Here is a 16169-nt window from a genome sequence, read left to right as displayed (position 1 = left end):
TCTTGCGGAGCACAGGCTCCAGACGCGCAGGCTCAGTAAGTGTGGCTCACGAGCCCAGTTGCTCTGCGGCATGTGGGGTCTTCCCAGACCAGGGCTCGAACCCGTGTCCCCTGCATTGGCAGGCGGATTCTCAACCACTGCGCCACCAGGGAAGCCCAGCATGTTATTTTTAACCTGATTTCCTGTGATATTTTCATAGTTTGTCTTTGACATACTAGCCAGCAAGATTTTGATGACCTTTATTTTCTGTAGTTTATCTTCTGAAAACAATGGATATATATATTCCTTTTTCTAAGGAACCCTACCTGCTGCCTCAAAGATAAAGTTTGTATTGTGCTTGCCTGAGTTGTAAATAAGAACCACTTGACTTTTACTTTTATTTTTTTCTTCAAAAGCATAATAACATTTTATTTTTAATTTTTATTTTACACTGGAGTATAGTTGATTAACAATGTTGTGTTAGTTTCAGGTGTACAGCAGAGTGATTCAGTTATACATGTATCTATTCTTTTTCAAATTCTTTTCCCATTTAGGTTTTTACAGAATATTTGGCAGAGTTCTCTGTGCTCTATAGTAGGTTCTTGTTGGTTATCTATTAGAACTACTTGACTTTTAAAAGCCGCATTTAATATATATTACATCATAGTTTATTGATTACATTTGATCATCAAAATCTCTTGCACAAAAGAAGGTTCCCTTCCTCTTTCTCTAGAGGGCTATTTCATATCTTTCTCTTCAAATTTGTAACATCACTCTCAGCTGATAACCTTGCTTCTTCCTATTTTACAAAGAAAAGGAAAAAATAATTGAAGGAATGAGCAGGGAACTTCCAAAGACTCTGACCACTGTAAAAATCTACCTACTTCCAACTGTTCCCACATTGAGAAATATGCTAAAAAGAAGTAAAGTATTTATATAATACTATACTGCTTTTCCATCTATTACCGTAAATGTAGTATCCCCTTTTCTAACTATCCCCTTTTCTAACGTTTGAATGCTTTCTCATCATCCCCTTTTTAATTACTTAAGGATATCACTTCACTATTTCTTCTCTCTCTTGATTACATTATTGACTTTTTTGTTTTGTGCTGGATCATTCTTGTCAGTGTACAGATATGCTGCTAGTTCGCTAGTCTTAATCAAGAATCTTCTCTTGACCCCGTTTTCCCTACCAACTACTACTCCCTTTCTTTTGTTCCCTTTTGCATCAAACTGCAAACTCTTCCATACCCACCATCTCTATTCTCTTTTCCCAATCTCTTAAATCTACTTTTATCAGACTTCAACTAACGAAAACTGCTCCTATTACTAGTGACTTCCATGTTACTGAATCCAGTGGTCAGTTCTCTGTCTCCATCCTACTTGATCTCTTGGCGGTAGTTGTCATCATTTACTTTCTCCTGCTGGATATGCTTTCTTAACTTGGCTTTACGGGTAACTCTGGTTCTTGGTTTTCCTACTTAGTCACCTTTGCTGGCTACTTCTCTTCTTTTAGAATGTTGGAGGGTCTCAGGGGTCCATCTTTAGAACTCTTCTCTTTCTACATTTATACTTCTAGAGTAAGTAGAACTTAAGAATTTCCCCCCCCCACACACACACTGTAGCTTATTTCTTAGAAATTGTTGATTATAGAAGAGAAAATAAAATACTGTTATTTAAAAACTATCTTTTGGACTTTCTTGACCCCATCTTAAAGTTTGCCATGAGAACTGTGGACCTTTGGGGGAGTGACCATCTAGTGGCAAGGGTTGGAGAGGTGGATAAGGCTGTTTTATTTAAAGATCATTGTGATATAATGTAGTAACTCTTAGGGCATTATAGAAAATGGATATTGTATTTCCTTATCTCATAAACCTTAAAGGTATTTTTAAAAGGAATTTTATATAAACTTGTGTAATGTGTTGGCATTATTTTCTGTAACCTCAAGCATGTCCATATAGATATCTGCAAAGGATGAAATTTAAAAAGGAACGTTATGAAAAGATTCTATATCAGATCAAATTTTAGAGCCACGGTTAAAAACATAAAAGTAAACATGCTTGATGCATAAAATTTGAGAAATACGGTAAAAAAATGAATTAAAACACCTATCATACCACTGCCTAAATGCAGTTTATATTGTGAAATATTTCTTCAGTCTCGTCTTGTGCAGTTTAAAAATCATTCTGTGATCATATACTGTCCATCATTTTGTGAAAACGTCCATGTTTTCACAATTTTTTTTATGAACATTATGTTTAGGGATTGTACTAAATATATCCCATCTCATGGGTTCATTTGTCTTGAACATTTGGGTTTTGATTATTTTAATTTACATTTACATTTTTTATTTTTTGTTTTTGTGGATAAAGCTGCAGTGAGCATCCTCTGCATCATTTTTTTTTTCTGTTTTAGGATTACTTCCTTAGGATAGATTGCCAGAAGTGGAGTGACTGGGTCAGAGGGTATGAACTTACGAATGGTTTTTTTCTTTTTTTGAAATAAAATTTTTTATTTATTTGATGTCTGGTTGATTTATATTCATTATGAAAAATGAAAATCGTAGTGATTATATTTGGTAACTGTCAGAAAACTGTGTCTAAAGGCAAGGTTCTGTGATCCAAAAAGTTTGGGAAATTCCTAAAGTTAAAAAAAAAAAAGCCTTTTAATCTTGGTTTATCTCAGCATTTCCTGAACTTAACTGAGCATTGAATAGGTTTTTTTGTGATACACTTCTTAACATTTTGTGGAAGTTTGACAAAGGGTATAGTTTATGAGCTACTGATCTAAAATTTAAAAATGTTTTATTGGTTAGATTATGTTTTATTGGTCAAAGCAACTAAACTATAAACCTTTGTTCTAAAATTATTTTTAAAAGGAGATTAAAATAAAGCTGTTTACTATATGATTTTTGTGTATGTCTTTATAAAGTCTCATACTTTTATAATTTAAACTTTCTATACTGACTCCAAAAGAACATCTTAATGTCTCCATGGCATCAAATACTTTTTACAGTCTTTAATGAAATTTGGAATATAGACATATAACATAAAAGTAGAAGATAATGTAGATTGTACAAACCTTTTTTCCCTCCCCCCATTTTTCTCTACAGAATGTGAAAACCTTTGCATCTTCTGATAGTCTAGCCAAGGTCCAAGAAGTAGCAAGCTGGCTTTTGGAAATGAATCAGGAACTGCTCTCTGTGGGCAGCAAAAGACGACGAACTGGAGGCTCTCTGAGAGGTAACCCTTCCTCAAGCCAGGCAGATGAGGAGCAGATGAATCGCGTGGTGGAGGAGGAACAGCAGCAGCAGCTAAGACAACAAGAGGAGGAGCACACTGCAAGGAATGGTGAAGTCGTTGGAGCAGAACCTAGACCTGGAGACCAAAGTGATTCCCAGCAAGGACAATTGGAAGAAAACAATAACCGGTTTATTTCAGTAGATGAGGACTCCTCGGGAAACCAAGAGGAACAAGAGGAAGACGAGGAACATGCTGGTGAACAAGATGAGGAGGATGAAGAGGAAGAGGAAATGGACCAGGAGAGTGATGATTTTGATCAGTCTGATGACAGCAGCAGGGAAGATGAACATACACATAGTAACAGTGTCACAAACTCTAGTAGTATCGTGGACCTGCCTATTCACCAACTCTCCTCCCCGTTCTATACAAAGACAACAAAAGTAAGTACATTTAGTCTGCTCTTCACCTGAGAAATTTTACATATCCGTATTAATTGTAACGAAACTTTCCTCACAGTCTTTGTAGTATTGCAAAATTAATCTTCAGATGTGTAGTAATAAAATGAACTAATTTTTGTTTTACAGAAGGTATTAGAAAGTATTAGAAATAGAAATACTGATAATGGGACAATGTTATTACACATGGAGAGAGGGTATTTGATCCTATTACTATGAAAAATCATTAATATCAAATTTCATTATCAGTTTTGTCCCTGGGACAAGGGTTAGTAGGTTGCATGTAGTGGAGAGGGTTGGAGTGAAACATGATTTGTGTAGATCAAGTAGTGAAGGCTCTTTTCTTATTTACCAAGTGCAGCTGGGCTGGTGGGCTGTGTATTCACAGGTGTTACTCCAAGGCACTAGTTACTGGAAGCTACCTCATAATTAGTTTTCTTATTATGATGAATAAGATATATCCTTTGTAAATAGTTTTCTCTTTGTTATGTAAACAAGGTAAAATTACAGTCTGAATATTAGTATTTGGTTGTTGGGGAAATCTGAGTAGGTATTTTTATAAGTTAAAATGCTAGACGCCGACGTATTTAAGATTATGAAACATTTTTCCTACTTTATAAAACAACAAGAATGTATGGTGCTGTCTTCACTGCTTGTTTTCTTCTAGTTATTTTATTAAAGTTAAAGCATTTAGGAGCCCCAGAGGATTTTTTTTTTTTTTTCCTGATTCCATTTTAGTGGAACACTCCATTTGCTTCTCCAGGCAATTTGAGGATAACCACATCATTTTGGTTGGTATTTGACTGTGAGAAATAGGAGGTGATATGAAGGTGCACTTAGATTCCCAACTTCCGCTCAAGTTACTGCCACTACTTCCCTTGCTTGCAGTTTTCCTTTCCCTTTGTTCCTGGGAGACAGCTCTGTTGGATCTGCCTCCTTATCTCATTTAGCTGGTGGTAGCCCATGGAAACTAGCCATAGCCATGTTTTAAAAGGTGGACAGTTAGACTCTTGTCTAAACTAGAGGAATCCTGTCAGTTCAGGGACTTGGTGACTAATCTAGTGCTGAGAGACAATTCCATTTTATACAGTCCTTGGAGGCTGTGCCAGAGTTAAGGACTGGATACGCTGTCACTATCACACGCCGTCATTGCTTCCCAGAATTGTCCTTGCTGGATAGGCAGGGAGCTGCTGTCTGAGGTGGAAGTGGGAAGTGTTTGAGTAAATATGGAATTGCCAGTGTTAATTCTGTGGGGTGGCATGTGGGCTTCTTTCCTCAAAACATTCCTGGAATTATCACTTAAAATTGCGGTCATAACAAGGGGCAGGGATTGTGGAGAGAAAGAGGAAGCATTGCTCACTACCCAGTCTTTCTATTGTATTCCCTTTCCCCCATCAAATTACAGTCAAAATGAAATGATACAGTGTCTGGGCTTTGCTTCAAAATAATACCAAAGGGGAGAATAGGAAGGAGGGTATAGATTGGCCATGAGCTGCTAATTGTTGAAGCCGGGTTATAGGGACATGGGGGTTCATGGGTATTCTATGTAGTTTTCCAAGTATGTTTAAAGTTTTCCATAATAAAAAAAAATTAAGTTGTAAAGAATATGAACACACACACACACACACACACACACACACACACACACACACACACACACACACACACACACACACACACACACAACACACACACACACACCACCCAAAGCTGGAAATGAGAATTTTCTTTACATACCTTGGTCTTGTTCACTAGCTCCTCAGTCATCTAAGTGCTGACTTCTCTTCTGCATTGAAATTTATTTTCTCTGTATTTTGGTGCTATTGAAATTACAGGAAATTCAATAAGGACATCATGTGCATTTTGCTGGAGTTAGAATTTATCTTAATCAATATTTTAGGCAGTGTTGCTAAGCAGTGGTCTATATAAAGAGGAGAGAACGTAAAAAGAATTATATTCAGAATGAATGAGGTATGTAGCATAACTTCTATCCTTTTTTTCCCTTCAGGCTTCTTCGCTCATAGATCTTTATCTTTGCATGCTTTCTGTTTCTTTATCATTTAAAAATTAGATAAAAATCATGAATATCCATGTAGAGTAGACTGTGAGTTAAACAATTCTTTGGAAAGGAGCATTTTAACTCAAATAATACCTTACTTATTTTACAGACATTAAAATAAATAATGGCTGAGGTAGTTTATCCTCTTATTTGCTTACTTGTAAATTTTACAGTGAATCATTTATTTAGCCCATAAACAACACACACACAGATTTAACATCATCCTCTTTAACTTGACCTGCAATAAAATAGCTTAGACACTCGGTTTAATAGTTGAATTGCTGTATCAGTTTTGCTTCGGCTTGTGAACCTTAAACTCTTTCTAAAACATGTTTATCCCTAATTTCCCTAGCCTGTCTGCAAGTTTAGATTTTATTTAATTGGTTTGATCTAAGAAGGAAGTGGCTTCAAGTGGTGGTTTTCATCCCTTTTACCATCCCTGTCTCAAGGTGTTGAAGTGGTGCTTTGGAACTCAGCCAGATGGCTCTAACACAACCAATGGCAAAGCTCAAACCTTTTATAGTGCAATTTGCCCAGCTCATATACCTGATCTCTTGATTTCTCTCCCTCAAGGTTACTATCTCAAAAGAGGAAATTTATATCTCTCCTGTTTTTTTCTGAGGATTCAGATGGAGGAATAGGGATTTAGTATTTAATTGCATTATCTTATTTAAGAAAGAAGTTTAATCAAAACTAAGCCTTTCAGAACAATGCAAAGCTGTCAATGAATTCTGCTGCATTTTAAATTAAAAACTAGAAAGCCAGCTAGATGAAATGTATCATTTACCTAAAGGAGAAGTCATCATAGTGTTCAGTAGGAAAATTTCCAGTATACAGATTTGACAGGTGCTTTATATTTCCCTTCCCTTCAAGATGAAACCATAAACAGAACTTTTAGATATGTCTTATACAGATTAGCTACCTCCTTAAAAAAAAAATAGTGAATTTAAGTCTGTTTCCCCTAGTGACTCTTGAGTTGTGAATACAATTATTGTGTTATACATACAAGGCCACAGGAGTGGACTGAGTACTAACAGCAACAGAGCTAGATGTGTTCATGTGTTTATGTGAGTGTGTGTGTGTGTGTGTGTGTGTGTGTGTGTAAAATGCACTTTTGATATGCTGTTTATCTTGAGGTCATTTGCCTTAATAAGTATGGCAAGAAGAATATAAAACTATTTGATTGCCAAGGCAGAGATGCCCTTCTAATAAGTAGGATGTCAATCTGAGATTGGCTCGTTTTCCTTTTTGTTTGTTCTTGAAATGCTTCTTCAGGATCATTCCCAACAACATTTTATTTTTTCAACAACATTTAAAAAAATCACCTAGTACTGTGTTACTTCAAAAGAAAATGTCAGTCACCCATGTGTATAAATCTTTTAACTACAGTAAACAGGGGGAAAGCTCTCACTGTATCAAAATTACTTTATTTTGGAGCAGCTCCAAATTATTGATTATTATAAACATAAGACACTTTAAACTCTTGATCATTATAAACATAAGACACTTCTACAGATATTACCCTAAGCCACAATTTCTTTTAAATCCTCTTAAACTATAACTTTTGAGAAGAGTAGAGGTATATAATAAGTATTTTTAAAATCCCATTTTTTAATGTTAACATGGGATTAGCCTTCTACAGTCTTACCCAGCATACCTTTCAAATGTTTTTTTTTTTGTTTTTTTGTTTGTTTGTTTTTGGGCAGTTTCTTAAACATACCCTTTGGACCACTAGACTTATTTGGCATTCCTGAACATGCTATATATGCAAATATGATATTAATGAGAAAAACCATTTTTGGTCCTTCATTGTATTGGGCTTTTCTTTGAAAGCATATTGGAAACTATCAAAACTCTTAGGACAATCTTTTTTCCCTCTAGTCACCAAATATTTATTTTAATGGGAGTCTATGGCAATAATATAAATTAGAAATTCCAGACTTTCTTAATGTTAAGAGTCAAGGGCAGTGGCAGTCAAGAATTGGTGCTTATTAAGTCCATACTGTTTGCGAGTTCCTATGAACTCGCAAACAAACTTAAGTAAGCAGAGCTTGCAGAGAGGCCAGCACCCCAAAATTTCACTGTAAGTGGCAAGAGATTTTAAGACAGATCTGCCTAATTTCAGAAAAACCCTTTCTTTCCATGCGCTATGCTGCCCCCTATGGTAGAGTTTGGCAAACATTACTAAACAAGATCTTCAGCAGAATTTTAAGTCTCTAGGTTCTAGGCTTTGGAGTATGGTGGTTTTCTAATACCATATCACATTTGAAATCAACAGAGCTATCCTTTAGAAAGTACAGATTGCTTAGTTAAATGCTTTTCTTTGTGATATTTAACAAGTACTGAAGTTATGAGGGCTCAAGGCTAAAGTTATAACAGGAAGAAGTGACAATGAAATTTGAGACTGGATAACAGATATCAATTCTCTCTGTATTCCATCAAATGTGCTTCTTAATTAGTGGTTGTGTGCCAGCTATTTCTGTAAGTTTGGTTAGTCTGCCTGCAAATTTGAAATTCAACTTGCTTCCCCGAATAGAAATGCCCATCTCTTCAGTTTTAACTCCCTGTGTCAACAATCTTTTATATATATATATATATATATATATATATATATATATATATAATTTTTTTTTAAAATCTTGTTTCCTGAAGAGATGCCCAGCCCATACTAAAGACTTCTTTTCCATGTTTAATGTAGAGTATCAACTCATTTTCTACTAAAATGAAAAGCAAATGAGATTACCATCAGGCCAGATCTTGTATCCTCCTGGTCTTCTCATGAAGAGAACCATGTTTGAGCACCGATTTCTGCTTCTTCCATGTCTATCATAGTGCGTTTTATTTGTTCTCACATAACTTCATTCCTTATCTCAAATTAATATATCTTTTTTGCCATCCTGATTGTTAGATTTCTCCTGGTAACTAAGCCTTTTTTTTTTTTTTTTTTAGCTGTGCCGCACGGCACGTGGGATCTTAGTTCCCCAACCAGGGATCAAACCCACACCCCCTGCAGTGGAAGCGCAGAGTCTTAACCACTGGACTGCCAGGGAAGTCCCTAAGCAGTTTTTTTTAAAATCCTTTTTCCCTCAAATAAGAAATAAGTGTCTAGTAAAAATATGTATATATTCAAAGAAGCAGTATGTTAGTGTATAAGAGGCCTGAGACTTTCTTGTCTCTAGATTCAAAACAATAGAGGAGCTAGGGACAAGGATCACTAACCAGTCAGGGGATCAAAACTACAGTATTGTTTCTAGTCCAGCATCTTTCAGCTGCTCCCTTGAGCCAGACCTACTGGCAAACTTTGTAGGACAATGTGGGTAACAACTGAAATCAAGTAGGGTTCTAAATTCCACTTTATTTAGGTAGAGTTCTAGAGAGCGATGGCCATGTCATGAAGTCCCTGGCCTTGTCTTGTTCTTGTAAGACAGAGAACCAAAGTTTAAATTCTGTTAGGTGGAGAGAGGTCCAGAGATCAGTCATCTTGAATAACATCCACTAGGAAACATAGCCCAACAAATAGCCATGCCTCCTGCATTTGTGAAGGAGAACAGACTGGAAACATTCACTCGGCCCAGTTTAACCCAATTTTAAACATGTGGAGAGGGTGGAAGCGGAGGGAAGGGGACACACTGGAGGAGATGGATTTCGCCTAACTTAGTAGGGTGAAAAGAGCTTTTCAGGCTTGAACTTGAATTCTGATTTTGCCGCTCATTATATGGCCATAAATATGTAATCTCATTGAACTGTTTCCTTATCTGTAAAATAAGACTATAATACCTACTTCACAGGGTTTTTATAAGGATTGAGTAAAATAATTTATGTAAAGCAAGTAGTGTAGTGCCTGGGACGTGCAAGTAGTTTGCAGATGTAGGCCTGTGACCTCATTTTGTCTGTCTCTTATCCTCCATCCCTAATCTCACAGAACACACTTCATTCCCCACAGAAGATATCAGTCTATGTACTTTTTATGACCTTTAGTGTTCAGTCATCATATCACCCTCTAGTGGAAAAAGTTATTAATAGAGAAATAGATAAATACTTTTAAAAAGATGCTCAGGAGGAGTGGGAGCATATTATAATAAGTGGGCTGATTTCTGATAAAAATAAGAATAGAACAAATTTCCACAGGGATGCTTTTCACAGATCGTCCTAGTTGATAGGTAGGCATCATTTCCTTCTATTAGAATTTGTCAGTTTCTCTAAATTTTCTTCTTTAAAACATCTGTATACTTTAAATGCTTTGTGAATTTTACAACTGGATGCCAAAATGAACTTTAGTTTATGGTCAATTTCTAATTAATTCCTGTTAGTGCGGTTTTAAAAATACTTATTAACATTATTTTAAACCATAATAGCTCTCATGTTGGTCATGTTTAAATCTGTTATCCTGTTCACTGCAAATAATTAATTAATTATGGATTTTAATTATACACCAAAACAAATCTTCCCACAGAATGGAGAATTTAAAAATTTTTTAATAGTGTTCCATTGATTTGTACTTTATGCAGATGATAACCTTCTCTGAAGTATCCACAAATACCAAAGATAGTTATACTCAAAATGTTCCTGAGGCAGATTATTTCATATGTATATAATTAAAATGAACTGATGTTTATTCATGTTGTTTTTGTTGGTGATAAGGAAGAGGGTATGAAAAGGATAAAGGGGTTCTGTTTTTACTTTGGTAGGTAACTCCAAAATTAAGTCTCAAGGGCCCATCATTCACCCAGGCCTCAGTCCTGCATTTCTACCTGTCTCTTGGGCATTGTCACCTGAGCGGTCCACTGAAAGCTAAAACTACTACTGTATGTATTTCTTCCTATCAGTTTTTAATTTTTCTCTTTAGATTTTCTAGTCTCTTAATATCCTAGTCTTCTGTTCATTTGGTGAAAAAATGGTTTGACTTTTTCTTATCGTCTGAGTCTGTGGGTTTGCTGAAGAGTTTAACACATATGAACACTTGATCTTCCTTTTTCTTACCCCCAGGCACTTATAAGATAAAAATTGAAGGGTCATGTTTAAAAATCTTAAGAGCATCTTTGCTTAATGTTTCTGTTTGCACCAGGCTATAATGCCATGTCCTTGACAATGTGTTGCCAGTATGAATTATTGGATGAATTTTTAAAAATGAATTTTTGTTCTGTGTGGATCAGTAACCTCAATTTTAAGTATCTGGTGCTCCATTTCCCCCTGATGAAGCCAAATCCATAGGTGGACACTTGAAGTGTTTCACAATCTTACCAGTTTTTTTCTACCTGATTTCATCTCCATTTCTCCCCTTGCTTTTAATAAACTCTAGCCAGATCCTTCAAATTCCAGGCCAAATTCCATCTGTGTCTTTACACCTTCCTAGAATTAGAAAATTCAATTCCTTGAACCCGTTGTTGGTTCTCTGTGTTACAGTTCATTTGGTGTTACCTTGTGACTCTTGCGGTAAGTTTTATCTTGAGTTGACATTTAATTCTTTTATTTTTTGAACAGTAGAAATTTGATGTATTTGTCTCTAGTGCTGATTCAGGTTGAGAATTGAAGTTTCACAGATTGCAATGTGAGCAATTCTCATTTCACCTCTTAAGATGTACCCAAGCTAGACTATAAATTATAAATAAGCATGCCATTTAAGTTTAGTTTAAAACTCAGATATTCATTATAAAGATAGTTACATTGAGGAACATTATAATAACAATTAGCAGTTGACTCCCCAGAGGAGAAGTTAAAACCCTAGTTTAAGAACTATGTTGCTAAGATGCAGAAATCAATTGCGGGTAACTCATACAGTCATTAAAAGTCATATTTTTAAAGGAAATTTAATAACAGGAAAACCTTAAAAATATAACATTTACTAAAAATATAAAACTCAAAACTATGTATATAATATGATCCTAACTATGAAATAAACATACAATAATCTATATATGTGCATGGGAAAAGATCAGAAAGAATTAAACCAAATGTTAGAAATTATCTCTGAATGTGGTTGAGTTATTTCTGTTTTTTCTTATATACTTTTCAGAATTTCCCAAGCTTGTTATGACGGGCATATATTACTGTTATTTATTAGGGAAAAACCAGTTTTTATTCTACTTACTTAGTCTTTTTAGGTAACTTCCATAATGTATAATGCTCCAGTGGAAGACTGGATAAAAAGACATCTTTCACAAGTAAGGGCATTATATAATGATCTCTTCATATAGTGGGAAAAAAAGCAATGAAATCTTTAAGAGTTCTTTGAATAACCAATTCTTCACCTCTCTAGGACTCAGGTGCCATGCTGGCAATTCTCTAAGGTCACCTTACCACATTATTAGAGGAGTAGTAGTTAGCATGGTGGTATCTTTCTTTGTTTTCAAGACATTTATTTAATATATGGTTTCTTCAGAGTTACTTAGAGTAGCCTTGGCAGCACTTTTGGCTGTCCCTGAAACATGAATATCTTTCATTTAAACATCCTGTGAGCAATTTCAGAATCCATCTTTTTAAATATAATTCTGCAGTGCTTTACCAGGAAGTCACCAGTGCTTTTCTTCCTGTCCCCTGGTCCCAACGCTTCATTTCTTCAAACTGATTAATATATTTAAACTGCTTAGGTTTTCCATCCTAGTTTTAAGTCTCCTGAGATAGAATCCGAAGGAGACCTTTGAGATCACCAAGTCCAGACCTGTGCCCAGTAGCTTTATCAAGAGACTTGGGCTTGAAAATGAAGTCGTCACTAGGGAATACTACAGTGTGAAGTAGCATTGTATTTTTAGACAGTTCTTTATGTGGACATCTATTACCTTTCTTTGGTCCTTTCTCTTCCATGTAGAGCAGTAACAGCCTTTCTTATAGGAGAAGACTGCTGTCATATTCATCCATAATCTTCTCACCAGACTTAATGCCTTCAACATGTTTTCTAGGATCACCATCCTGGTTGCCCTTCTCTGCACAAATTGATCTTGAAGTGTTGTATGCTGTAGTCAATGGAGGTGCTGCTCAGGTGTAGTAGAGCCAGACTATTCCCTGTTCTTACTCTGAACCTCATCAGTGCAATGGCAAGCTGCACTGATAAAAATGCTACTACTACTAATAAACCACTTACTGAACACTATTTACTATGTGCTAGGACACTGCTAAATACTCTCCATATATAACCTCATTTAATCTCAACAGTCCTGTTATGTTGGTTCTGAGTTTTATCTCCATATTAGAGGTGAGAAACAAGTGAAGAGAAGTTAAGTAATTTGTCAGTGGTCAGTCATGTGGTAAGTAGTAGAGCTAGGAATTTGAGCCTAGATCTCATTCTGGGTCCAAGTTGCACTTTTGTTAAAATTTGAAAATTCAATGAAACAGTAATTTTGGGAGGAGGGGAACAGTAAAATAACCCATAAAGCCAGCTAGTATCTGTTTTTATCCCCCCCGCCCCAAGAGTTTCCCTATCTTAATCTCTACTCCCATGCTATATTTATTATGACTCATTTCGTATTATATTAAATTTGTTTTCCTGTCTCCCTCCTATTCAAGCCTTTTGATTTCTTATCTTGCCTAGAGTACTTATCATGTGTAAGGCACCCATATACCTAATAATTTGTCACTAAATAATTAGTGAATAAATTTTTATGTATTACTTGCCAGTCCTTAACCACACAGATACATATTTTGCATAGCTAGGGTCAGTGTATATACTGTTTCTCATTTCTGCTGCTTCTAACATCCATGTGAAGGTTTTTGTGTAAGCAGAAGTTTTCATCTCTTTTGGGTAAATACCAAGGAGCATGATTGCTGGATAGTATGGTAAGAGTATGTTTAATTTTGTAAGAAATTGGCAAACTCTTCCAGAGTGGCTGTACCGTTCAGCATTCCCACCAGCAATGAATGAGAGTTCCTGTTGCCAGCATTTGATGTTGTCAGTGTTTTGGATTTTGGCCACTCTAATAAGCATGTAGTAGTATTTCATTGTTGTTTTAATTTGAAATTCCCTAATGACATAGGATATTCACCATCTTTTCATATGTTTACTTGCCATTTGTATATCTTCTTTGGTGAGGTGTCTGTACAGATCTTTTGCCTGTTTTTTAATCAGGTTGTTTGTTTTCTTATTGTTTAGTTTTAAGACTTCTTTATATATTTTGGATAACAGGCCTCTATCATATTGTCTCTTACAAGTATTTTCTCCTAATCAGTGGCTTGTCTTCTCATTCTCTTGACATCGTTTTTCACAGAGCAGTTTTTAATGAAGTCCAGTTATCAATTATTTCTTTCATAGATTGTACCTTTAGTGTTGTATTTAGAAAGTCTTCATCATATCTAATGTCATCTAGGTTTTCTTCTATGTTATTTTCTAGGAGTTTTATAGTTTTGTGTTTTACATTTAGGTCTATGATCTATTTTTAGTTAGTTTTTGCATGTGCATGTCCAGTTGTTCCAGTACCATTTGTTGAATAGGCTATCTTTGTCCCATTGTATTGCCTTTGCTCCTTTGTCAAAGATCAGTCAGTTGATTATATTTATAATGTAATGTAGGTCTGTTTCTGGGCTCTTTATTTTGTTACTTTTTTTTTGTATCCACAACATCTTTCCCCAGCATGACCTGTGTAAGTCATTGTTGGATAGCTTTCCTCTGTTGAATCACAACCCTGGTGTATAGGTTAGGCAGGTAATATTAGACAGACTTGTGTGCTGAAAAGAATAGGAGGTAAGAAGGCTTACCTGCTCTCTCTCATCCATTAACCTCCTTGAGCCTCAGTTTCTTCATCATTAAACAGGAATAGGATACCTGACCTTATTGCAAAGTGTTGTGTGGAGTTGAAATGACATGATGAATGTGAAATGCTTTGCAAGTGTTAAAAAGTTGTGCAAACATATGTGTCATTTTTATCATCCTTATTATCTCCATTGGTGACATGATCATAAGCAAGGCAGGGATTATCCAGTGTTGCCCTTGCATATTTTTGCTTATTCATTTGCTTACTGGGTTTCTTCTTCCCCAGTTGAGACATGCATCTTTGCTCTTGTGATCAGTGAAGGATTCCTTCCAACATGATAAGAGGTGAACCTAAATGATGATAAGCTAATTACTACAAGTTTTAAGACCTACTTACTGTGGAGAAATGCTTGTGCATTATCAAGAAAACAAGTTTGGAAAGGAAAATGAGGACATTTTGTCCCTTTGATTGATTTGTCTATTCTTCTTCCAGTACCACACTGTCTTGATTAGTCAGTCCTCTGCCTCTGACTTTGTTGCTTTCTTTCAATATTGAATTGGCTATTCTGGGTCTTTTGCCTCTCTGTATAAACTTTAGAATCAGCTTATCAATATCCACAAAGTAACTTGCTGGGATTTTGATTGGGATTACATTGAATCTGTACATCAGGTTGTGAAAAACTGACATCTTGATAATGAGTCTTCCTATCTAAGATCATGGACTATGTCTCCATTTAGTTAGTTCTTTGGTATCTTTCATCAGAGTTATAGTTTTCCTCATAGAGACCTTGGACATGTTTTGTTAGATTTATGACTACTTCATTTTGGGGGGTGCTAATGTAAAGGGTAATGCATTTTTAATTTCAAGTTTACTTGTTTATTGCTGGTATATAGGAAGGTGATTCCTTGCTATGATCACTTATTAGTTCCAGTAGTTTTTTTCTTGTTGTTGATCCTTTCTGATTTTCTTCATAGATGATCATGTCATATGTGAATACAGACAGTTTTATTTCTTCCTTCCTAATCTGCATGTTCCTTATTTCCTTTTCTTGTCTTATTGCATTTGCTCAAACTCCCAGTATGATGTCAAAAAACAGTAGTGAGAGAAGACACCCTTGCCTTGCTCCTGATCTTATTTCCTTCAGCTTGTTTCTGCCCTACTGTCTACCTCAGCAGCAGCAGTTTATTTGACATTTCTGAGAACAGAGGAATTCAGACTACTTTGATACCTTTGCTTAAGCTTTTTCCTTCTCTTTTAAATGTCTTCTTCCCTCTGTAGCCTCTTTCAAATTTCTGTCCTTCTTTTTAAGATCCATTTCAAATCTTACCTCCCTTACAAATATTTCACAGAACTCCGAGCAAAATTCTGTATCTCCATTAGGTCTTTGTTTTTAACTTATATTGTGATAGTTGTAGTCAGCTTCTTTTTTTTAAATTTATATATATTTAGATTGTTGATGCTCTAGATCATTAATTCATCAGATTGTAGATTCTCTAAGATTCTGCTGTGTCTTATAGGACTTTGTACTTTGCATGTAGAAAATGCTTAAAAATTGAGTTCAGTTTTCAGAAAACAAAATCTTATGTATTTTTATAAACACAGTCTAGTTTAATCCTGTTCCACTTAATGTGAATGTTTATAGATTTTTGAACCTAAGTACAAGACTTTAAATTTGTTCCTATTAGATTTTCTATCGTTATTTGCCATCACGCCTCCATCCGCACTGAGTTCACATTTTGGCTCCTTTACCAAG

General features: G+C 35.5%; 1 protein-coding gene across 5 annotated transcripts in view; it reads left to right on the top strand.

Moving 5' to 3' along the window:
- Nucleotides 1–16169, top strand: part of FBXW7 (F-box and WD repeat domain containing 7) — a 207780-nt gene that overhangs the window by 112193 nt on the left and 79418 nt on the right. For 4 of the 5 annotated variants that reach the window (XM_060147787.1, XM_060147785.1, XM_060147784.1 and 1 more), the window contains 2 exons: nt 3092–3661; nt 10424–10540. In XM_060147787.1, coding sequence (XP_060003770.1) covers nt 3161–3661; nt 10424–10540 — 618 coding nt within the window. In that variant the 5' untranslated portion in view covers nt 3092–3160. The remainder of the gene's footprint in view (nt 1–3091; nt 3662–10423; nt 10541–16169) is intronic. The other variant, XM_060147783.1, reaches the window with a different exon arrangement.

Source organism: Lagenorhynchus albirostris, chromosome 4 (assembly GCF_949774975.1).
Source record: "Lagenorhynchus albirostris chromosome 4, mLagAlb1.1, whole genome shotgun sequence".
NCBI lineage: Eukaryota > Metazoa > Chordata > Mammalia > Artiodactyla > Delphinidae > Lagenorhynchus > Lagenorhynchus albirostris.
The sequence above is the reverse complement of the archived record's forward strand: the minus strand, read 5'-3'. Positions and strand labels throughout refer to the sequence as shown.